The sequence below is a fragment of the Apostichopus japonicus genome, chromosome 14 (assembly GCF_037975245.1).
Source record: "Apostichopus japonicus isolate 1M-3 chromosome 14, ASM3797524v1, whole genome shotgun sequence".
Lineage (NCBI taxonomy): Eukaryota > Metazoa > Echinodermata > Holothuroidea > Aspidochirotida > Stichopodidae > Apostichopus > Apostichopus japonicus.
This window is the reverse complement of record NC_092574.1, coordinates 1,721,953-1,748,038: the sequence shown is the minus strand read 5'-3', so window position 1 is coordinate 1,748,038 and position 26,086 is coordinate 1,721,953. Positions and strand designations below refer to the sequence as shown.

The following is a 26,086-nucleotide window of genomic DNA, read 5'->3' as shown; positions in this document are numbered from 1 at the left end:
TTGTATGTATATATGTATTTAGGTTTGTTTTTGTTTGTTTGTATGTATATATGTAGTTAGGTTTGTTCATTGTTTGTTTGTATGTATATATGTATTTAGGTTTGCTCTTTGTTTGTTTGTATGTATATATGTATTTAGGTTTGTTTTTGTTTGTTTGTATGTATATATGTATTTAGGTTTGTTTTTGTTTGTTTGTATGTATATATGTATTTAGGTTTGTTCATTGTTTGTTTGTATGTATATATGTATTTAGGTTTGTTTTTTGTTTGTTTGTATGTATATATGTATTTAGGTTTGTTCTTTGTTTGTTTGTATGTATATATGTAGTTAGGTTTGTTCATTGTTTGTTTGTATGTATATATGTATTTAGGTTTGCTCTTTGTTTGTTTGTATGTATATATGTATTTAGGTTTGTTTTTGTTTGTTTGTATGTATATATGTATTTAGGTTTGTTTTTTGTTTGTTTGTATGTATATATGTATTTAGGTTTGTTTTTTGTTTGTTTGTATGTATATATGTAGTTAGGTTTGTTCTTTGTTTGTTTGTATGTATATATGTATTTAGGTTTGCTCTTTGTTTGTTTGTATGTATATATGTATTTAGGTTTGTTTTTGTTTTTTTGTATGTATATATGTATTTAGGTTTGTTTTTGTTTGTTTGTATGTATGTATATATGTATTTAGGTTTGTTCATTGTTTGTTTGTATGTATATATGTATTTAGGTTTGTTTTGTCTGTTTGTATGTATATATGTAGTTAGGTTTGTTTTTGTTTGTTTGTATGTATATATGTATTTAGGTTTGCTCTTTGTTTGTTTGTGTAAGTGTGTTTTATTTGTTACCTTTTTTTACTTACGGAATGAAAGTTGACAAAAGCTGGAGAACAGTATATGTCTAGCAACCAGCCCCACACTCTTTCTTTAATAGAATTCCCTACATCACAGATGCTTGCGCCACTCCTATCAACTTGGACACCTGGATATTATATATACTTACGGAATTTGTCATTGAATATTTTCAATGGGAAAATCAGCCTCAGCAAAGAGCGTCGTTGTGAATCCCGATATATGAGACTAACAAAGCAACACATAATAGCGACAATGAATGTTATTTTTAAATTGTTTATTAATATTCATGATCAGATACATTTGATATGTAACTTTGTCGTAGAGAAAATTGTACAATATTAATTGTAAAATACCATAACAGCAATCTAACTGCATGGTTTGGTATCCTTCGCATATACCTCACTAGTGAAGCCTGTGGACGAATATTTTCCAATTGTATTTTCTCTATCAACATACATTATGTGGTATCACAATCCAAACTAACATTAACATCAGCAAGTGTGACTTCAAGATTCCAGGAACTATAGTGTGATTTACCCGTTAAGCTGTCTGTATACATAAACGAAGAAAATATCTATTTCCAAAAGGACGATGTAGTCCTATATATGTAGGAGGCCTATAGTACGCTTTGGTAACGCTAACTGAATAAGCACAGGACAATGCTGAGCTTATACTTACCCATGATAAATTAAGACAAGTGTCGAGATCAATTAAATGCCCAATGGTTCTTATATTATAGTCATGTTTGTGTGCAAGTGTTCAATATTCGAACATCTTAGCCCGTTATGTATACATGCTATAATTACGATCGGCTCATGCTATCAGCGTAGTGATGCAATTTGTGACTTAGAATCTCGAATTGGACAATGCCTACTACCTTCTCAACAATAGACTGTGTGTGTATATACATTGTCATCACTAATTTACTAATTTCTAACTTATATTGCCTATACCTAAGGTATTTCCGTGAAAATTTTGTTACATCGGGATACCACACGGATATGCTTTATCATTCATTTTACCTGTGTAGTTGGGTTGTACAAGTTACAGTCCAAATCAAAGTTCTGGAATACTTCAAATCAGCACAAAATATATTAAAACCATTGTCTTTGTCTTAACTGTCATCGAATTCATAATCATATGAGACGGGACAATCGGAATAAAGGGTCCCAAATTCTCCATATTAACTTTAGAATAAACAAGACCTATAAAATCAATATAATATATGTGAAATTCCCTATCAAGGAAACTATGAAGCATAGATATAGGCCCTATATTCATTGGTGAACTTCAGCCGTTTTCTCAGAACACACAGCTATATATGTTTAAGCAGATGGCATTGCGTCAGAGGCTAGCAATGACGCAAATTGGAAATATATATTTGTCTTTATTTTATTTTAATTTATTTTATGACTTCGATTGCTGACTTTGCATTGTATTGTATATCGTTTACTTGTTGCTAACCGTATACATACAACCATGGAGGTCTGTTTTTACCTCCATGATACAACCAAAAGGGTAACTTGAGACACAATCAACGGAAGAAATCATAGGTTTATTGTTTCTTCACAACTTTATTCAACGCTGTGCATACCCAAATGTTGAATTGACAATTGTGTATATAAGTCGAATACTGCTTTCAAAATAGCCCTGTGAACTAACCCTAAGCGCACTTTCGTTACACAATGCTCGTTAATTATTTGTAACCAATGAATATCATACCAGTTGATATATGCATTTAATTGAGCGTTATCTTCCATAAAACACACTAGTCTTGAAATAATCCTCAGCTAAACACAAATTCCTCTTTAACTCGCTCGGTTTCGGCTCAGCTTTCCTTAATAGTCTGTAGACTTGGAGGCATAGTGTGCCACTAAAATATTTATATCAGCGTTGTAACATCCACGTGAAGAGAGTTGACAGTTGAGAGATGTTTCACTAATCGCAGGATTAATTTTCCACAATCCTTGCCTCAAAATATCAAACTAAAGACAAGAAGTCTCTCCCAAAAGAGAACCTTTTAGTCGGGATATTTGTTCCTTCTGTAAGTTGATGCGGAAAGCTTTCGCTAGAAAACTGCCGAGTATGAGCTATGAATATTTCAGCATTTCGTAAGTAGCGACTTTGTTGAAATATTAAGTTAAAAAACATACCTTACAACTTTCATAACGCTTAGTGCTTCTTGAGGTCAGGTAATGTCAACGTTTTGTATACCAAAATATGGCCAAACAACATATCTTGGAATATTGCCGGCCAAAAATGATTGCCATGGACACAGTTTACTTATTTCCGTTCTTCACTAAACGACCCATGACCTTCTTCACTTTCATGTAACACATATAAACCACAAACCATTATTACACGTATCATATATGTATTTACTTTCAGCATTCAAATGAAGAACGTTTTGCAAAAAGAAAGGACATCTTCACCACTGCAACTATAGAGTATCGTATAGCTCACTTCTTCCTTCCATAGAGCATTAACGCTTCTTCACAAACAATGCTGAAGAATTGAACAAGTCTAAATGTGGAATTATTAAGCCACTAAATTTTCATGTTTCTCTATATTTATTACAATGTTATTATCTGAAATGGAGATGGGTTTCGCAATTGCTGGCTTAAAAAATAGCTTAAGACGACCTAGTGATGCCATTACTTCCATTGTCAACACTATCAACTCATTCTACCTTGAAAATAGGAAACGGAAACAAATGTAAATATTTCAGATCCTATTGGCACTATGACGTAACTGATTTAGAAAATGGAAACCCCAGACAAGACTTTCAAACTACGAGATCTCTCAAACGGAGCAAGAACATTCTAAGCTCTTGAAGGGGGGGGGGGGGGGGGAGTTCGGCACATCACGAAGCTATCATACATGTTTTCACACAATACATTGTATATTCATGGAATGAGTTAAAGCTTTTTATTCAACAACAAAGTTAATTACAAAGACTAGTCAATGGAATTATCTTTTATAGTTAGTTAAGCAATACATGTAGCATTTTCTTCCCATTTTCAGGCTTCACACATACAATCCTAGCTCCAGGTAATACATATTCAAGTTTGTTGAGCTATTATTGTAACGTATACATCTTCAAACGGTTAGAGTGGCCTAAATAACGATCCCTTTATCAGAAGTAAATTAATTGCAATGATATGTGAACAGAATTATTCAAACAGAACATGATTCGCTTTTCTATCCATGGTTATAGCGCGTAACCAATCTAACCCAATAACCTGCTTACTTTATTAGTCTTAACGCTGAAGGTACAAAAGGAAAATATCTAGTGACTTTAAAATCTAGTTTTTCATAGTTTATGCAGCGGGGGTAACATTGGCAATGAACATTGATCGTAGTTCCGGGGGGGGGGGGACCCATATATATCCTACAACATCTTAACGTTGCAATGTTCTTATGTGTCTGTAGTTTCTTTACTAAAACTGTGCAGACTCATATATGCAACGCCTTAAAAGACACGTACCGGTATATGAAACAGTTGCATTCCAACCAGCACAAATGTACGTTATGATGGGCCACGCGAAACACTTTCCAGGTTGGGTAAGATATTGTCTCCATTTTGCACACCAATACATTTGTTAACAGGCTCGTCTGTTGGCCTATCATGTTAGATCATTCATAATTCATATCAGCACAGGCTTTATACTGGTCAAGCTGTTTCAACCCTTCTTTAACATAACACTATATACAGAAAGAATCTTGTTCTTCTTAACGCTGCAATCTCTACCACATAGCATTCTGCTCAGCGAGCACTCTCGAGGCATAGGAGCAAACCCCTTAACTTTAACAAGATGTTTACCGGTTTTTGAGGAAAATGTTCTGGGTGTGATATGAACAATCGGAGGCTGACCGATTATTTTGTGTAACAAGAAACATTCTTTTTATCGAAACCTATTTCTAAATGTCAGTGCATATATAGTGGGTTGGGGGTCTAAACAGGCAGTTAAAACACCTGCACAATAAGGAAGAAACATGTTTAGTACAACTGCACCTTGATATTGCAAAAAAACAACAACTTAAATAATGTTATACACGCCTGATGTAATTTAATGTCCCATCCGTAAGATATGGTAACCTTTGAACTTCTGTGTGACGTTATGACTTACATGCGGTCAAAGGTTAGATCAAAAGGAAAGCTTTTCAGCATGTACTGCAACAATCGTATCACTTATGTAAGACATGCATGGCTACGTTTTTCTACATATTGGAACTTGTTCAAAATGCGTGTGTGCGTGTGTGTGAGTGTATGAGTGTATTTGTACCAGAAAACGACGATGAATTATTTTATTATTTCCGTTTCTTTCAGACTTAATGGAAAAATCACAATATTATCTTTCTGTGCTTCTGAAAATTTCAAACTTATTTGCAGTCATTAATTTTTTAAATATGTATTTAGGGCTGAAAAACATGTAGTTTCTTTTATTTTATATATATATATATATATATATATATATATATATATATATATATATATATATATATATATATATGTAGTTTCTTTTATTTTATATATATATATATATATATAAGCTGCATACACTTTCTATTACAAATTTTACCGGTGTGATAAAGTGAGTGTAAAACAAGAAGTCAGATCAAAATTCTTAAATGTGATATCATCAAGACATGACCATTTGTAGGCCTACACATTTGGGCATGCCTTAGCCTAATATGCAGCGTTATTTTAAACCGTCTCCCTGAAAGTCAAAACATGATGAATCTAGCATCCAAACTGGTTTGCTTAACTCGACGTCTTTTGGAAATTTTCGTTGAAATCATATGTCTCCACCGAGTCTTTGGCCAACAGCATTCGCCGCTTGAAGGTGCTAAACCGGCACTTGCCAACAGCAAGCCAATTAAGTTTCCATAAACTGAAAGCAGCTTTTTGATTCACGCATGCGTCGTTCGAGGAATACTTTCCACTCGATTGCACTACGCACGCGCAAAACCATGCCGCCAACCGTGAAAAAAGGAGAAAGTTTAGCAACGTGGTTGAGACGAGTTTGCGAAGCTTTTGAATGGAGTGCCGCAATAGAGTCCGCATGTCGGGGCTTAGTGAGCCGTAGATTACAGAAGCAACTTATCGACGTTTTGCGCGCTATTCATTCAGAAAGGCGTTATCGAGCTATCTGACAGTAGAAAACAAAACTTCAAGTATTGGACAGGACGGAAAAAGTTACCGTTGTATACAGCTAAGAGGATATAACAAAAGGCAGGATCAATTATCATTTGAAAGCAGAATTGTACAGACTTCGTTCTAGTATACAGGGTATACGGGTAGTGCATAGTGCATTCATCATATACTCATGTAGTGATTTACATATGTACTGCCTCCCGTATGGTTTTGACGAGCATTCACATTGAAAGAAAACTTCGGGTGATTGCAAGGTAGATTGATCAAGAATGTTACGTCTTCACATTTATTTATTATTTAATAGCAAAGAAAACGACGACGTACAGAGATTTGTACCTTGAATTTATTCAGAAACCGTTCTATTGTGGAAACTTTTTAATTTATAAAACTCCTCAACAACTCATCATACACAATACGCTGGAACCTAAATCAAACGTTTTACCGAACAATATTCCAGGGAAATATAACTTGCCTGACTTTTGACGAATGAAAAACTTCCAAATTATAATTGACGTATCTTCCAGAGAGGAAGAGGGAGAAAGCGTTGATAAATCGATGGCTTTGAACAGAAAGTTCACTTACAGATGAAGTTCGATTTCACGGCATTTACGAAGACTAATAATAACAAATCCAGGAAATATTTCTGATATGACTTTTTAGTATTTACTTAATTTTTTATGTAACATTTCCTGTAGTTCAACTTTACTCTTGTAAAACATTTGAATAGCATTATTGGACATCAACAATTTAAGGTTTGTTCGACTTCAAGGGATATTTGAAGAAGAAAAAAGTAGTTTTAAAATAACAGATACACAACTCTGCGAGCTGATGAAATTTCAGGCTTATTTTCAACAAGAGATGAACATGAAAAACGACCCCGTCGGAGTTCATCCGATTTATTCGTCGCCGAAGTATTCGCCGTTGCACCCTCGTCACCATGTAGAAAGAACATCGGACGTGATGCGACGATGCCTGCCGAACCCCTCCGTAAGTTGATTCTTTGCTCTTACTGTTATATTTGTAGCTTAGTGAACCGTTATTGAGATGTGAGAGCAAGGAAACACCCATGCCATCCCTTCTATAAAACTAAACTGAAGAAGTTCTATCAGAATCACTTTGCAAATTCAATACCTTACTTGCAAAATCATTATTTCTAATCATTATTTACCTGGTTTATTATTAGTACTACAACGATACAGTCTTTACATATAACCGTGAGACCTCTCACTCCAAAATTGCATGACAATGTTAAAACATGTAGTTAACGAAACCTCTTGGTTATTCATATCACTGATAATATTTTATGGTTATTTCTTCAAATTATCGGTATTAAAAGATACAAGAATAGGCTGCAGGGATCTCGCTTACTGTTTGCAATATAAAATTAAGCAGTCAAAAACGGGTGTTCTCTTGTTATCGATTAAATTGTAAGGTGAAATGAAGATCGTGTACATATATAGACTGTCAACCCGAAGTCTTTCTTGAAAGTATAAAGACATAGAAAAGAAAGAGTAAATGTGTATTTATTGACAATATTGTCAAATGAAGAATGTCACTTAAAAACATGCAACTTTTCATGCAGATTTAGAAATGCGTGTATGATTTCGAATAATTATTACGCTACGTTATGTAATAAGTGAGAAATAAAGTAATTTCTTATAAAGTCATAGTTAATTAAATAAATAGTTGACAGGACACTACTGTTCGAAGGTTCTTACGACCATTTATTATGCAGCCTCTTTAGTATACGCTGGTGATGACATAAAAACTACGTATACATTTAGGAATAAGTAGGAAAATATTTCGGTATTTAGTAAGAGTACCTGTATTATTGCATAGTTTTAGTCGCTGGCACATTACCAATGCGCAAACATTTTTTGTATTAAATATCAAAAATGTTTCTAATTTAAGCAAGATTCCTACTGTATCTGTTGCCGAAGACTTGCCGTAAGGATATGTATTACAGAAGTAAACTGGAGCGTATGTTTCAATATAAGCATAACGTTAGATATCTTAAGACTTCACAACAACAAAAATAAAGACAGTTTTTGCAGTTACTTTTTATTATTCATTTCATGCGTTATATATAGACACTTCTTCAAAATTTCCAGCGACTACTGATACACTCATATATATTATAAAAATATTGGTTAAAGCACAAATAAAAATTATTCATCTCCATTCTAATTCAGAAGTTTATGAAAAAAAGTATGCAACTGGCAAATATAGCCCATTCCATCCATGTATGCATATTTTGTGTACCTATCATTGTTTTTAACGCTTTGTGCCTTAATTTATAGCTCATTGCCTATGGTTTTATGCTTCCTGCAAAGTCTTTGAGAGTAAACCATATCATTTGAGATACCCCTCGTGCAATACGCGTTACAGATTTAGGTGAACTCGGTAAGTTTCTGATGGCCACGGTTTCTAATGGCAAAGGTGCACTTGTGAACATTGTGTCAATATGAAAATCATTTCTTGTTAAAACTATTGTTCAACCTAACCAAGTATAGTATTGATTTATTAAACGTAAATTTGTAAACATCATAATCCCTGATAGTTGTATAGTGGAAGGAATGCATTAAATTTCCAGCACATAAGACAACATATAAAGCTTAAAAGTATATCTCCATATGCGATTTGCGATAGTGCTTTCAGCGTAAGTTTACAACCATGTCAAATCAAAGCTTTAAATATTACCACTTTTTAGTTGCTAGATTATATTCAGGGGTACGTTATTTTAGAGTTGAAACACCTACCTACCTACATTTCGACATTGATTCAGCCATATTTGACAAAAGGTTAGAAATAATCGTGTCATTTGAAACTAAGATATGGCGAATATTTATATATTCTGAACTTCGAAACGAGTATTCGCGTGTTATCATATCACTTCATCGAACACAATACCTGGTTAAGTTTTTATTTTAACCTTTCTACAGCAGACAAACGAATAAAATATTAATTGTGAAATGGTTTTCTCATGATTGAAATCCTCGAGAAATGAAAAAACTACTGAAATGTTTCAATTTGATTATTTAGATTATCAGTTACCATAGCTCCACTCCTTAATGCGGCGTGCTTGGTCAGTTTATGCAAGAACCAGAACAGCTGACATTTTTATGCCGGAGGCGAGGGCTTCGTATATTGTAACTTCACCTAGATGCAATGATTTCATGTTCATACACATGAAAAGCAGGCGTCAATATGTTGTGCAGTTTTTCAAGACAAATACAATTGTTTAATGTAACGTTGCAGTTTATTGATAATTACATGAATATTCTCCCCGGCAATATAAATCAGAGCTGGCTTAAAAATTCAATTTCATATGTTGTACTTATGTAGCCTATACTGGATCATCAATTACACATTAAACTCAATGTAAATATGCCTGTAGTATTTAAAACCACCAAAAATGCTTCATTTTGCTATTAACATTTCAATACCAAAAAAAACACAATTAAATTAGCTTTTAAATGAGGGAAATTGACAGAGTAGTGTTATATAAGAATAACTATAGACAATCGACACATGGCTCATGTGGTCGATTGCTTATACAAATTTGGCAAATTTCTCTTTAAACTATAGGTTCCTGGAGCTATATCTTCAGAGTAGAATACAACACTTTTTTTCATTATAACTAACCATACATGAGGTTTTTCGCGCCATTTTCGTTTTAGGGTTTGTTAATGACGTATATTTACATTCACAGATGGAATTATTGTTTTTTTTTTGAATATTTTAAAAATAGAAATAGTGAAATAAATGGACACCACTAATAAATTTAAACGTTATTCAAGATGAGGATTCACATAAATGCTTCCAACACAAATAACAGGCTAATTAATGTAATTTGACAAGGGTAACGTTATACAATCATGGTATTACAATAAGGTTAGGTAAATACTAAATGAAATTAACGTTTGTAATATGAGACTAGGAGGAGACCTATCGAGTTTGCTTATTTTGTATGATTGGACGCCAGTGAATACTGACTACAGATTTAACGACAATAGTAACGATAGACCAATATGGGGAATTAATATGGAAATGAATAAACAACTTTAAAATAATGTTCATGATAACATGGGATTGAGCGACATGAATTACTGTTACTTTGTGCTGATAAATAAACGCTAGTTTTGGAGTAAAAGAGGTGTTTAACTCAGAATTGATTTGGGTGTGAAAAAAAATGTCTACTATTTTGTTTATGGGTGATACCTGTAGTTTGGAGAATCTTTAAGTTGTAACATGCTGCATTGCAAAATTTCCGTTACTCTTTAACATAAGACTTTTGATGAAAAATGTTTGAGTGGCGTTGGAAGAAGCCGTCGATTTTAGTGTAATTGAAAAGGCTACTTAGGAACACGAGCCCCCAAAAAACGCATGAACATGATGCAAATAACCAATAGGCCTTAGCGTAAAGTTTGATTTTTAGCCCATTTGTTGACGATTAATGTTGGAATGACGTTATCCTGCTTACATATAGGGGCACCAAAACGCTATGAGTACATTTATTTTAACTGTAAACTTACATAGCCGTATATGATACATACAACAACATTGTACGATCTTATACAGTGGGTATACCTTTAGCAGATTCCTAATGAAATGAATATTATATACTTGTTTACTCGTGAAGCCTGGACAAGCTCAACATGTCACCATCTCACCATATGGTGTTGGAAATCTCCTTCATACCCAAGTCCCTTCCCTCTCCGCTGTCATTTGAAAGTCTTCGGAGCATCCATAGTATTCTTCCTAAATTTCAATTTATACAAAGCAATATGTTTCCCTATTTCAGACATAGGTCTATGTGGAAGCTGAATCGCATTTCTACAGGCAATTTGCTAGGGTATTAATAACGTTGCATAAAAAACATCTTTGAAGCGCTAAACGTTTTTCTATGGCAATAGTACATATAATAAGAAGCCATATATAAGCTCTACCTATAATCTCCACAGGAAAGGTATTACGAGATCAGAAGAAAGGTGTCTCCGTAGGTCAATACCTCGTGCATTTTGAATACTTGTCCTAAAGTTATTTCATGACTATATGTTCTCGCAATGGTTTTTGAAAGAAAAATAAAATTCATTCTTGGAAAGTGAAATTCACTTGGCGATGCCCCTACGTACAAACTACGATATAAAAATATAATATTGCGTATTACCTGCAGCTCGAAACTATTTATAATATGGGGCTTATTGCGTGAACTTGGTTGGCATGACTGACACACTATAGGTGTGCACATCCGCATTACGGCAGAACTTGCTTTCAATTATTTCGGCGTGATTCTGCCAACGTCAACTAGCACGGGCAATTAATTATTAGCTACTATTATAAACTGTTAAATGGCATCCGCAATCAGATCTATCTGAAACTCGCGATGCTATACTCTTATTCATTGTCCCAAGTAACTATACTTGCAAAAGAACTGCAATTCTATCGACTGTTGAATATTTATGAATCATTTATGAGCTAAGGTGTTGAATATGTATGAATTATTCAGGAGTCATGGTGTGAAATTACCACTTGTGCGTCATAATACGATGTTTGAGTTGAAATTGCACCCACGGGAACACATATCAACTAAGAACAGTAAAATGGTACACGTGGGTTCATAGGAAATGATAGATATATTATGTTTTCGCTGTAAATCCACAATATGAGCAACATTGATGAGAAATTGAATCGGAATTTACAACGATAGAGGCATAGTCTACTATAATCAAGTATTCTGAGCACTTATCTGAAAAGTTTGAACTTATTTGCATAAACATGATGCAAAATTTCTTATTTGTATTATCATTTCCTAAGTTTGCATTTTTTTAAAATATTTTAATGTAAAGTTCAATTACTATATTCAAGTCTTGCAGTTTTTTATCAAGGTCGACGCTTTCTTACACGCAGGGGGTAGGAAGCTTCCAAAAAGTATGGGGGGGGCACAACATCAGAGGGGCACTTTCTCATTCTACAACCACCACTCGTTGTGCTATAAACCGATTGAGATTGTTTATTGTTTACCGTGCTACAAAAGGAATATGGGATGCCATTTTATAAATAGCATGTACAGACTAAACATAAATTATTAAAATAAAATATTAAAATTATCAAAGGCTTAAGATATCCAAAAGATAGTTCTTCATCAAAGGGGCACATTTTATTTGCCAGTAGGGCACATTTGCTATTTTGGAAAAAAGTGGGGGGGACGTGCCCCCAGTGCCCCCGGCTCCTACCCCTGCTTACACGACTGACTTAGCAACAGTTAACCCCTTGTCATTGGTAACGTGTCACATCCAGGGGGCGTAGCCAGGATTTTCAAAGTTGTAGGCACGACTATCTGAAGCGCCACTATCGGTTGGGGCGAAGCGTACAAGAAAAGTTTGGTTTTACAAACCCCCCAGATGGCCGGAAACGGCCCTTCAAGTTCCCGAGTGTTCATTCTGGTTCCCTGGCCTCTTGCTAACTTGAGACACCTCATTCAATATCACTTTTAAACCCAGATGTTAAAAAACTGACAAGATCGGATCCTTGTCTTTTTCGGCAGGTAGAGTGTTGAATGAAACGGCACGCGATAGAAATGACAGCCTAGATGACAGAAGAATAGGTCACCTAATTTAGACATATTCTTGTCCCGTTCATTTCAATAGCTTTTCCTGTGTAGACTCTTAAACTCGTCCAGCAAGCTTATGGATTTGAATTATGGGTGTCTTAAAAAAAGGATAACTTGGCCAAAAAAAGTGTAGGCCCGGGCCTACAGTGCTACATACTGGCTACGCCCCTGACACCCACACACAAATGTGCACAATTCAACCAGGTCTCGAGCAATGCAGTGCGCCACATGTACGCGTAACCTAGGGTTTTCCAAAGGGTGGACATACAGTCCGGACCATTCAACTCTCCTTATACACAACTGGGTTAAGAGAAGCAATAAAGATTCAGTGCTTTGCCCAAGGACACAACGTAATGATCTGGCAAAAGGAGTCGAACCTACTCACAAGTCTTGTCCATGTCACCGAAAACTAAAACCATATCACAAGGAAGGAATTATTGCGAGCGTTTGTATCTGATTCGCAGAATTTATTCACCATGTACACCCCACCCCACTGCCCAGCTCAACAAAGAGAGGCTTATGAAACTACAGTTTGATCTACCTTGCCATGTTTTCTTAACGGATGGTTCGAGCTTTCTGTACGCTAAGATGTAACTAAGATTAGTAACTGTGCAAATTGGTTTGAAAAACAACAACATTTCGGTATATTTCAATTCCTGTTCTACAATTGTTCACAATCACAGAAAACATAAAAAAAAAACACAATTGTGAAAATTGTGTAACTACACCTTTCGTGTAACAAATATTTTGATTATGTCTTCAACCAAAGTGTAAATTCAATGCATATCAGGGTCCATACACGTGGCATTCGACAAAATCGCGCTTAATTTCGGTCTAATACCGTATGTGATATGTTTATTTGACCTATCTCAATTTCGTTGAGCTACGAAACACCCTATACGTGAATTTATATCATGCCAAAACCCATTAAAATTTCATTATCTTTTCGTTTCCTCCCAGGGCAATTACTTTACCGGTTTCGACGACGGGCTTTTAGCGCGTGCAGAGGCACTAGCCGCAGGGGACGTGTTATGTTCCGTTGTTAAAGGAGGACATCAACCACACATGTCGACGAAGAATGACCCTGGCTACAATACGCACCATTCCGCATCAAGCATCAATGGAAGCATGCACCCATCGCCGTACGCTGCAGGGCCTCCCTCGTCTCGCAGTCTCTCTCATCATGGCATGGATCACAACGAGTTTCTAGACCAAATTTCGGCCGCAGCAGTCTCAATTGCAGGGGGAGGACCCCCTCCTCCAGCTACAAGTCTTGAGGCCCAAACAATGTCTTCGCCGGCCCCGCACCACCTGCAGCCTAGTTTTACTCACATACCTGCTGCTCCTGGGCATTTCAACCCGTCTGCAGCAGCGGCAGCTGCCGCGGCAGCCGCCCATAACATGGTGCCTCATCATAACATGGGTATGTACGACTTGGACACAGATCCTAGAGAGTTAGAGGCTTTCGCTGAAAGATTTAAACAAAGACGAATTAAACTTGGTGTAACGCAGGCCGACGTAGGTAGAGCATTAGCTAACCTGAAACTTCCCGGTGTGGGATCGCTTAGTCAGAGCACTATCTGCCGATTTGAGAGTCTTACGTTAAGTCACAACAACATGATCGCCTTGAAACCAATTTTAGCTGCTTGGTTAGAAGAAGCCGAAGCTGCAGCGAGAGAGAACAGGGACTCCTCTGGAATTCTAAACTCAGGTGACAAAAAGAGAAAACGAACCAGCATAGCAGCTCCCGAAAAACGATCATTAGAGGCTTACTTCGCCGTACAACCACGACCATCGAGTGAAAAAATAGCCGCAATCGCGGAAAAACTGGACTTGAAGAAAAATGTAGTCAGAGTTTGGTTTTGCAATCAGAGACAGAAGCAAAAAAGAATGAAATATTCTGCTCAGTCAAGGTGAGTGGAATAATCACTCATAAACAGAATAACCGTGTTGAGTGCCAAGTCGCTCTGTTTTGAGACGTGCAATGAGGCCAGAACAGGGCTCTGCATGGATGCTATTTCTCACCCTCTCTCACACTTGCACATTGCTATAATCACCAAGATAACCACAACTGTAATCCAAAGGAAGGGAAGAAGATCCGTTTTTGGCGATCCTGTTTGTTGTGATTGACACTCTTCCACTTTCGATGTGACACTTATTTTCCTTTCATAACTTCTTAATGTACTTAATTGCTATTTCAGCTAATTAGGTAAGATCGAATGCTAATCATAATTTTAAATATACAATTGAGACAATGTTCCCAAAAATAAACATATATTTCATGTTGTTTCCCAGCACCTCACCACACACATTTGACTCCAAAGCGTGATTAAATATTGTCTTTAAGCAGAAGGCGTTGAAAAGAGAACCTTGAAACCAGGGAGGTAGGAAGCTTCCAAAAAGTGTGGGCGGGGGGGGGAGGCCGGCACAACATCAGAGAGGCACTTTCTCATTCCAAAACCACCACTCGTTATGCTATAAACCGATACACACCGGCTATATCACTCAAATATATATGATGTGTTAGTATGCTATCAATACTATTTATTGAGATTGTTTATTGTTAACCGTGTTATGAAAAGATATGGGATGCCATTTTAAAATAGCATGAATAGACTAAAAATAACAAAATTAAAATAAAATATTAAAATTAACAAAGGCTTAAGATATCCAAAAGACAGCTCTTCATCAAACGGGCACATTTTATATTTGCTATTTTGAAAAAAGGGTGGGGAGGCACGTGTCCCCAGTGCCCCCGGCTCCTACCCCCTGCTTGAAACCCTGCAACAAGCAGGAAATAGCTTACCACTGTAGACATGCCCGATAGAATGAATAAACCGTGGGAGAGATACTCACCCTTTTGTCTGCGGGGGTGATAAAACTTCACCATGTTCGGAGATAAATTAATGTTACTATTCTTCACATTTCTGTCAGTCGTTTTCAACTTCATATCCGTTTAACAATTTCATCATGTATATATTTCTAATTCTGTTCGTAATCTTCTTCTTAGTAAGTTCTTTTGTTAGTCTTATGATTCATTTTTAGCAGAAAGGGTAACTCAGATAACAAAATGAAATATTGTTTTTTGACTTAAATTTCGTATAGATTGGGTTGTGCAATGTTAAGGCAAATGTGCAATGGCTAAGCATTAGACTGAAATTGGATCACTTACCTTATGATCTTTCATATAAAAGGTTTTAGATGAAATTTGTAAATTACATTGAAAGTAAACCATATGATCTTCGTCTTTTCCCTATCTAAAGTTTATTAATTTCTTATTTCGTTTTTCTTTCTTTCTGTTCTAACCTTATTCATACTGTACTAAAGTTTTAACATTTTCCGCTCTCTTTTTATCGCGCGAAATATATGTATAGAGACAAATTCCTGCTTGGTTACATGTTTATATCTTGGCAAGTTATAAGTCGCTTTCTGTAGATGCACTGACTGCGAAATTTGAAAGCGAATGTTTTTAACATTTTTGTCAAATGCATCGCCGCAAGCAGAGGTGCGTGCTCCGAAGAAGATATCGTTAAAACCCAATCTTGAACTGTATACCATTTCAGTGACATTCCGTCTAATATACACTGTACATTTCAACTAACTTCCATTAATGTTTTTGGTTATAGTATGCAGCCTGCATTGCGTTCTTACTTAGCACAGCAACGTAAGTCCCAGCTGGATCATGCGTCTGGTTCAAGTTGCCTTTCTGTTGAAGACATTATACACGCATATAACTGACAAGTTATGGTCGCATAGCGCTTTAAGCTCCAATGAAACCCTATATAATCAGGATTGTTAAACATCGGTACGTATTAAGAAAATACAACTCAATACCAAACACTTGTAGTGGCGTATTTGCAGTTAGTGTTAGCAAATGTATTTTTCAACATTTAAAAGGTTGTAAATTAAAAAGTAACTAAACCTTATTCATGCCACGTGAAAACAATCTGGAATATATTTATACCCCGCCCCCCCCCAAAAAAAACGTATATTTCCATGGTGAAATAAAACAGTGCTGTCACTAAAACATTTTAATAATAAGTTATATGCCATAACTTATTTTCCAACCAGTTGCAAATCCATGATCTTCACCAAAGAAAATAATGTGATAATAAAGAATAACATTAAAATCAAGAATATGGTGGTGTGATTTCAGAGTTGGTAATGTACACTCCTGTGTACAAACGAACATCTTAAGGTGATGTCGACTGGAACGTTCACTTTTAGATTTATAAGTTTTTCGTTACCAACTGAGTTAAAGGTGGTGTGCGTGGATTTGCTTCTCCTTTAATATTCCGTAATATAATATAGGCTTAGTGTATGATTTATGTTTAAAGTCAACAATAATGCAATATTCTTTGTAACGATATTTGTGATGAACCATTTACAAACTAGACTTAAAAACTTCGAACACATTTGAAGCCTAACGGGATAACGTATAGGGATAGTTTTGTAAGGGGTAAAAATTCTGTAGATTGGACAAGGCATACCTTTGATCGGTAAATTTGGGACGGTTCTATACCGACAGCAAGTTGTCTTAAGATCACTATACTTCAAACCGTTCGGCCTTTTCACTAGTTTGAACGATGACTGTTACTACATATTGAAGGGCATGGTTAAGTTTACTATACGCCCGACCTCGATATATAAGGAATAGTAGATCTGCGCGGCAAACCATCTCGTGACTCTTTATTTAGCTGATCGTCACGCTCTTGTCGTTCTACGTCTCCGTCAACCCGTTGCTGTCACGACATCACACCTTTCATCGTTTCTTGTGAACGCGAAATCGGTGAAAAATTCTCTTCATAGTTTGACAAGAGTTGTACAGAGGGTTTAGTTAGTAAAAGCAAATTACAGGCCTAAGTAACACTGCGAAAAGCACGAACTTGATTTCAATGTGTTTCGCCCATGCTTTTGGCTACAGGACCGCTGGCCTTTTTTGCTGCTGAACGCATGATTTCTCACAAATTTTACCACTATAACTATAAGGACAGGGGGCATTGCTGTTATTTCACACGTGAACTGAAGATGTAAACCTATTTGATTTAAGACTCTACAGCGGAGTATAGAGTTGGTCAAAGTTTGGACAAAGACATTATGGCGCTGTAAGCTTAAATCAGCCAGCCTGACATTATAACAATAGATGCCACCTATTAATTTTATTTACGCATATATTAAGCTGGTGAATCTCAAGTGCGTGCAAGCAGTGTTTGCAAGCAGGTTTGTATAATTAAATGAACAAAGATATGTGAATTATGATGAGCCGTATATGTGTTTGCAAACTTGTAGCTTAATGCAGTAGTCGCGTTGTTCTTGCAAGACTTATTGAGAGTGTTTTCATTCTCTCTTTTTTTCCCATCTCTTTCTCCTCATCTATACTGCTGTTTGCGACTTACGTAACACCGAGGAATTTTTGTGACTGTGAGAATGACATGAAACTAAAATCAAAGCCAAACATTCTGTATTGATACCTGGGTCGATAAGATGCTGGAATATATTTAAGGAACTAGTGATACATTTATTCAACATTTCACTAAAAGTCGAGATAAACGAAGACTAATCATAAAAGAAATCATTTATTTAACATAATATATATAGCAAAAAGTAAATAACGGAAATATACGTCATAAAGGATTACACAATAGTGCAGTCAAGTTTCAATTTACAGACGAGCAAATAGTAATATTTTGGCTGTTTATTTCCAATTGTTATGAGGCATAGGCTTGAAGCTCACAAACATTACATTTTTAACACGAACTATACGGTAACCGAACCCTAACTCTATACAATCGTTTTCGGAATTGCTGTCTGGTGAATAACCACACAAATCATGACGATTTAACTCTGCCCAAAATTTCGGCCCATTTTGCAAAGACCGAGGGAATGAATAATCCCGAACATAAAAAATGATGTCCTTTCTTTGTTATTGTGTTTGGTCGAGATGATAATATTAATCAGGCGCATGCGAGGGCTAATGTATTGACGTCATAACTGCGCATTAGTCATATATGCTGGGCTAAGTATTTCATCATGTCTATAGCACCAATGTTTTTTAATATTACGTTTTGAGCTCAAAATGTTTACCAGCACATGCGTCTGATTAATATTTTCGTACACAGACAGGGATGATTTTGTTTTTAGTTTGACTTTCGCTCGATCTCTGCGAATGAGCCAAATTTTTGGCAAACAAGAACCTTGTCATGGTTATGTCATTATTACACAATAATATCAAATATATTCTTTAGACCGTCAAGATCAAATGCATAACAGGGATTTAAGCCTAGTCATATTAATTTAGTTAATAATAGTTACACACTCACATCCTAGATAACTAAAATAGAAAAGATGCCATGCTCAGACTTCATTCACTTTGTAAAGTGTCTTATTCATTGCGTAGGCAAAGAATATATAGTGTAGTGTAAGGTAAGTGTAGGGTAAGTTTTGGGTAAGTTTTGGATCCTACTGCTAAAGGTTGCTATTAGTTCGTTGTCAGCAAAATGACTTTAAATGGGAATAAGTATATGAGACAATATTCTTATCATCAGATAAAACGTGGTTAAACCTTTGTATGAATTTAACATTTCTTCTCACATCAATATAAATTTTAACATTAAATGTACTAAATACACCAAATAAGTAGCCATTCTAGCACCATTTTGTAATAAGAGTTGTCTGTTTTGTTCGTTTTAAGTTTCCGTGTTCTATCAGCACTGTATTGTCCTTGCTCACTGCAAGATCAGTATAACCCGTTCCAGGAAGTGCACATTACAATGTATTACACAGAGAGCGTCTATCCATTTCGTCTGCTTTCAGTGCAGGTATAGACATTACAATGCATTACACAGAGAGCGTCTATCCACTTCTTCTGCTGTCAGTACAGGTATAGACATTACAATGCATTACACAGAGAGCGTCTATCCAATTCGTCTGCTGTCGAAGCAGGTATAGACTTTACGATGCATTACACAGAGAGCGTCTGTCCATTTCGTCTGCTTTCAGTGCAGGTATAGACATTACAATGTATTACACAGAGAGCGTCTATCCATTTCGTCTGCTGTCGAAGCAGGTATAGACTTTACGATGCATAACACAGAGAGCGTCTGTCCATTTCGTCTGCTTTCAGTGCAGGTATAGACATTACAATGCATTACACAGAGAGCGTCTATCCAATTCGTCTGCTGTCAGTGCAGGTATAGACATTACAATGTATTACACAGAGAGCGTCTATCCATTTCGTCTGCTGTCAGTGCAGGTATAGACATTACAATGCATTACACAGAGAGCGTCTATCCATTTCGTCTGCTGTCGGTGCAGGTATAGACTTTACGATGCATTACACAGAGAGCGTGTCCATTTCTTCTGCTGTCAGTACAGGTATAGACTTTACGATGCATTACACAGAGAGCGTCTATCCATTTCGTCTGCTGTCTGTGCAGGTATAGACTTTACGATGCATTACACAGAGAGCGTCTATCCATTTCGTCTGCTGTCTGTGCAGGTATAGACATTACAATGCATTACACAGAGAGCGTCTATCCACTTCTTCTGCTGTCAGTACAGGTATAGACATTACAATGCATTACACAGAGAGCGTCTATCCACTTCTTCTGCTGTCAGTACAGGTATAGACATTACAATGCATTACACAGAGAGCGTCTATCCACTTCTTCTGCTGTCAGTACAGGTATAGACATTACAATGCATTACACAGAGAGCGTCTATCCATTTCGTCTGCTGTCGAAGCAGGTATAGACTTTACGATGCATTACACAGAGAGCGTCTATCCATTTCGTCTGCTTTCAGTGCAGGTATAGACATTACGATGCATTACACAGAGAGCGTCTGTCCATTTCGTCTGCTGTCAGTGCAGGTATAGACATTACAATGTATTACACAAAGAGCGTCTATCCATTTCGTCTGCTGTCGAAGCAGGTATAGACTTTACGATGCATTACACAGAGAGCGTCTATCCATTTCGTCTGCTTTCAGTGCAGGTATAGACATTACGATGCATTACACAGATAGCGTCTGTCCATTTCGTCTGCTGTAAGTACAGGTATAGACATTACAATGCATTACACAGAGAGCGTCTATCCATTTCGTCTGCTGTCGAAGCAGGTATAGACTTTACGATGCATAACACAGAGAGCGTCTGTCCATTTCGTCTGCTTTCAGTGCAGGTATAGATATTACAATGCATTACACAGAGAGCGTCTATCCATTTCGTCTGCTGTCAGTGCAGGTATAGACATTACAATGCATTACACAGAGAGCGTCTATCCATTTCGTCTGCTGTCGGTGCAGGTATAGACTTTACGATGCATTACACAGAGAGCGTGTCCATTTCTTCTGCTGTCAGTACAGGTATAGACTTTACGATGCATTACACAGAGAGCGTCTATCCATTTCGTCTGCTGTCTGTGCAGGTATAGACTTTACGATGCATTACACAGAGAGCGTCTATCCATTTCGTCTGCTGTCTGTGCAGGTATAGACATTACAATGCATTACACAGAGAGCGTCTATCCACTTCTTCTGCTGTCAGTACAGGTATAGACATTACAATGCATTACACAGAGAGCGTCTATCCACTTCTTCTGCTGTCAGTACAGGTATAGACATTACAATGCATTACACAGAGAGCGTCTATCCATTTCGTCTGCTGTCGAAGCAGGTATAGACTTTACGATGCATTACACAGAGAGCGTCTATCCATTTCGTCTGCTTTCAGTGCAGGTATAGACATTACGATGCATTACACAGATAGCGTCTGTCCATTTCGTCTGCTGTCAGTGCAGGTATAGACATTACAATGTATTACACAAAGAGCGTCTATCCATTTCGTCTGCTGTCGAAGCAGGTATAGACTTTACGATGCATTACACAGAGAGCGTCTATCCATTTCGTCTGCTTTCAGTGCAGGTATAGACATTACGATGCATTACACAGATAGCGTCTGTCCATTTCGTCTGCTGTAAGTACAGGTATAGACATTACAATGCATTACACAGAGAGCGTCTATCCATTTCGTCTGCTGTCGAAGCAGGTATAGACTTTACGATGCATAACACAGAGAGCGTCTGTCCATTTCGTCTGCTTTCAGTGCAGGTATAGATATTACAATGCATTACACAGAGAGCGTCTATCCATTTCGTCTGCTGTCAGTGCAGGTATAGACATTACAATGCATTACACAGAGAGCGTCTATCCATTTCGTCTGCTGTCGGTGCAGGTATAGACTTTACGATGCATTACACAGAGAGCGTGTCCATTTCTTCTGCTGTCAGTACAGGTATAGACTTTACGATGCATTACACAGAGAGCGTCTATCCATTTCGTCTGCTGTCTGTGCAGGTATAGACTTTACGATGCATTACACAGAGAGCGTCTATCCATTTCGTCTGCTGTCTGTGCAGGTATAGACATTACAATGCATTACACAGAGAGCGTCTATCCACTTCTTCTGCTGTCAGTACAGGTATAGACATTACAATGCATTACACAGAGAGCGTCTATCCACTTCTTCTGCTGTCAGTACAGGTATAGACATTACAATGCATTACACAGAGAGCGTCTATCCATTTCGTCTGCTGTCGAAGCAGGTATAGACTTTACGATGCATTACACAGAGAGCGTCTATCCATTTCGTCTGCTTTCAGTGCAGGTATAGACATTACGATGCATTACACAGATAGCGTCTGTCCATTTCGTCTGCTGTCAGTGCAGGTATAGACATTACAATGTATTACACAAAGAGCGTCTATCCATTTCGTCTGCTGTCGAAGCAGGTATAGACTTTACGATGCATTACACAGAGAGCGTCTATCCATTTCGTCTGCTTTCAGTGCAGGTATAGACATTACGATGCATTACACAGATAGCGTCTGTCCATTTCGTCTGCTGTAAGTGCAGGTATAGACATTACAATGCATTACACAGAGAGCGTCTATCCATTTCGTCTGCTGTCAGTGCAGGTATAGACATTACAATGTATTACACAGAGAGCGTCTATCCATTTCTTCTGCTGTCAGTGCAGGTATAGACATTACAATGCATTACACAGAGAGCGTCTATCCATTTCGTCTGCTGTCAGTGCAGGTATAGACATTACAATGTATTACACAGAGAGCGTATAACTATTTCGTCTGCTGTCAGTGCAGGTATAGACATTACAATGCATTACACAGAGAGCGTCTATCCATTTCTTCTGCTGTCAGTGCAGGTATAGACATTACGATGTATTACACAGAGAGCGTCTATCCATTTCGTCTGCTGTCAGTGCAGGTATAGACATTACGATGCATTACACAGAGAGCGTCTATCCATTTCTTCTGCTGTCAGTGCAGGTATAGACATTACGATGTATTACACAGAGAGCGTCTATCCATTTCGTCTGCTGTCAGTGCAGGTATAGAAATTACGATGTATTACACAGAGAGCGTCTATCCATTTCGTCTGCTGTCAGTGCAGGTATAGACATTACCATGTATTACACAGAGAGCGTCTATCCATTTCGTCTGCTGTCAGTGCAGGTATAGACATTACAATGCATTACACAGAGAGCGTATAACTATTTCGTCTGCTGTCAGTGCAGGTATAGACATTACAATGCATTACACAGAGAGCGTCTATCCATTTCGTCTGCTGTCAGTGCAGGTATAGACATTACAATGCATTACACAGAGAGCGTCTATCCAATTCGTCTGCTGTCAGTGCAGGTATAGACATTACAATGCATTACACAGAGAGCGTCTATCCATTTCGTCTGCTGTCGAAGCAGGTATAGACATTACGATGCATTACACAGATAGCGTCTGTCCATTTCGTCTGCTGTCAGTGCAGGTATAGACATTACGATGTATTACACAGAGAGCGTCTATCCATTTCTTCTGCTGTCAGTGCAGGTATAGACATTACAATGCATTACACAGAGAGCGTCTATCCATTTCGTCTGCTGTCAGTGCAGGTATAGACATTACAATGTATTACACAGAGAGCGTATAACTATTTCGTCTGCTGTCAGTGCAGGTATAGACATTACAATGCATTACACAGAGAGCGTCTATCCATTTCTTCTGCTGTCAGTGCAGGTATAGACATTACGATGTATTACACAGAGAGCGTCTATCCATTTCGTCTGCTGTCAGTGCAGGTATAGACATTACGATGCATTACACAGAGAGCGTCTATCCATTTCTTCTGCTGTCAGTGCAGGTATAGACATTACGATGTATTACACAGAGAGCGTCTATCCATTTCGTCTGCTGTCAGTGCAGGTATAGAAATTACGATGTATTACACAGAGAGCGTCTATCCATTTCGTCTGCTGTCAGTGCAGGTATAGACATTACCATGTATTACACAGAGAGCGTCTATCCATTTCGTCTGCTGTCAGTGCAGGTATAGACATTACAATGCATTACACAGAGAGCGTATAACTATTTCGTCTGCTGTCAGTGCAAGTATAGACATTACAATGCATTACACAGAGAGCGTCTATCCATTTCGTCTGCTGTCAGTGCAGGTATAGACATTACAATGCATTACACAGAGAGCGTCTATCCAATTCGTCTGCTGTCAGTGCAGGTATAGACATTACAATGCATTACACAGAGAGCGTCTATCCATTTCGTCTGCTGTCAGTGCAGGTATAGACATTACAATGCATTACACAGAGAGCGTCTATCCATTTCGTCTGCTGTCAGTGCAGGTATAGACATTACAATGTATTACACAGAGAGCGTATAACTATTTCGTCTGCTGTCAGTGCAGGTATAGACATTACAATGCATTACACAGAGAGCGTATATCCATTTCGTCTGCTGTCAGTGCAGGTATAGACATTACAATGCATTACACAGAGAGCGTCTATCCATTTCGTCTGCTGTCAGTGCAGGTATAGACATTACAGTGCATTACACAGAGAGCGTCTATCCATTTCGTCTGCTGTCAGTGCAGGTATAGACATTACAATGCATTACACAGAGAGCGTCTATCCATTTCGTCTGCTGTCAGTGCAGGTATAGACATTACGATGCATTACACAGAGAGCGTCTATCCATTTCGTCTGCTGTCAGTGCAGGTATAGACATTACGATGCATTACACAGAGAGCGTCTATCCATTTCGTCTGCTGTCAGTGCAGGTATAGACATTACGATGCATTACACAGAGAGCGTCTATCCATTTCGTCTGCTGTCAGTGCAGGTATAGACATTACGATGCATTACACAGAGAGCGTCTATCCATTTCGTCTGCTGTCAGTGCAGGTATAGACATTACAATGCATTACACAGAGAGCGTCTATCCATTTCGTCTGCTGTCAGTGCAGGTATAGACATTACAATGCATTACACAGAGAGCGTCTATCCATTTCGTCTGCTGTCTAAGCAGGTATAGACATTACAATGCATTACACAGAGAGCGTCTATCCATTTCGTCTGCTGTCTAAGCAGGTATAGATGCAAAAGAAAGCCAAAGTTGAATTTCTTCGATGTTATTTTATTCATAGATGTTGGTTACTGTAGCTTTTTCTTCTTCTCATTTGTTTCTTTTGCTTGTAGTGACCAACTCATCGGAAGCATGACGGGAAACCACCAACAGGAATCCACTAATCAATTTTTACAAGAAAACGTCTTCAACTACTTGGCAACTTCAACCAAACAAGATGAAATTCATTGTTCGACAACTCTAACCAAGCATGAGCAGTATGTTTAGAAAGGTTTTACATGGTGCTACATTTAACTGACGAGTCGTTTTCAAGACACACGGTGATGTCCGGTATGAACAACTACACGTTTGTTCACTAGTAGATAGATATAGTGCATTCGAATACGTTATTTGACAAGGTCTATATATGCTATATATATATATATATATATATATATATATATATATATATATATATATATATATATATATATATATATACATATACATATATATGCTGTACCTCAAATTAGTTTATTAATTCTTAGTTATTGTGATGATTTCGACGGTACATAAATTTGATCTCACCAACACACATGGTGAACAAATGTCTCAGTAGAACATTAGCAGATTTTGACAAAACTAACATAGGAGTTAGTTTCACATGTACTTTGACATTTGTTCCAAAGAGGAATAAATATGTATTTGATTTTTCCCCTGCAATAATTTAATATGAGAAATAACATTTTTAAGATTCTGCTAACTTCATTGGATATATTTCTTCCGTGAGAATGTTGATGCTGTCATTGTGGCATGATGCTTTAAATCCTTCGATGTTGAGGACAGTCGTCTCAACATCCCCCACCCCCCCCCCACCCCCACCCCAACCCCCACCCACCCATTCCGGGAACAGTCAGCCTAAGGGTCCATACATCGTCAGATGGTCGTTGCCATCCATTTACATGTACCATGGATGGGCCTCACTGTTTTTCTCCGTCGGATATATTGGTTCCCCACATGGGGATGAATGTTGGAGGAGGG

General features: G+C 37.4%; 1 protein-coding gene across 1 annotated transcript; it reads left to right on the top strand.

Moving 5' to 3' along the window:
• The first annotated feature begins 5,863 nt into the window (after positions 1–5,863).
• Positions 5,864–25,911, top strand: LOC139979884 (POU domain, class 4, transcription factor 3-like). Its single transcript, XM_071991071.1, has 3 exons — positions 5,864–6,991; positions 13,578–14,530; positions 25,180–25,911. Exons 1-3 carry the CDS (start codon positions 6,833–6,835, stop codon positions 25,331–25,333), a joined length of 1,266 nt encoding a protein of 421 aa, XP_071847172.1. The 5' UTR covers positions 5,864–6,832; the 3' UTR covers positions 25,334–25,911.
• Positions 25,912–26,086: the final 175 nt, after the last annotated feature.

Bases quoted from the DNA above. Each gene is read 5' to 3' on its own strand.
- LOC139979884 (XM_071991071.1), top strand. From the start codon at position 6,833: ATGAAATTTCAGGCTTATTTTCAACAAGAGATGAACATGAAAAACGAC. The intron at 6,992-13,577 runs GTAAGTTGATTC...GTTTCCTCCCAG, and splicing joins GATGCCTGCCGAACCCCTCC to GGCAATTACTTTACCGGTTT. The intron at 14,531-25,179 runs GTGAGTGGAATA...TTTTGCTTGTAG, and splicing joins AAATATTCTGCTCAGTCAAG to TGACCAACTCATCGGAAGCA.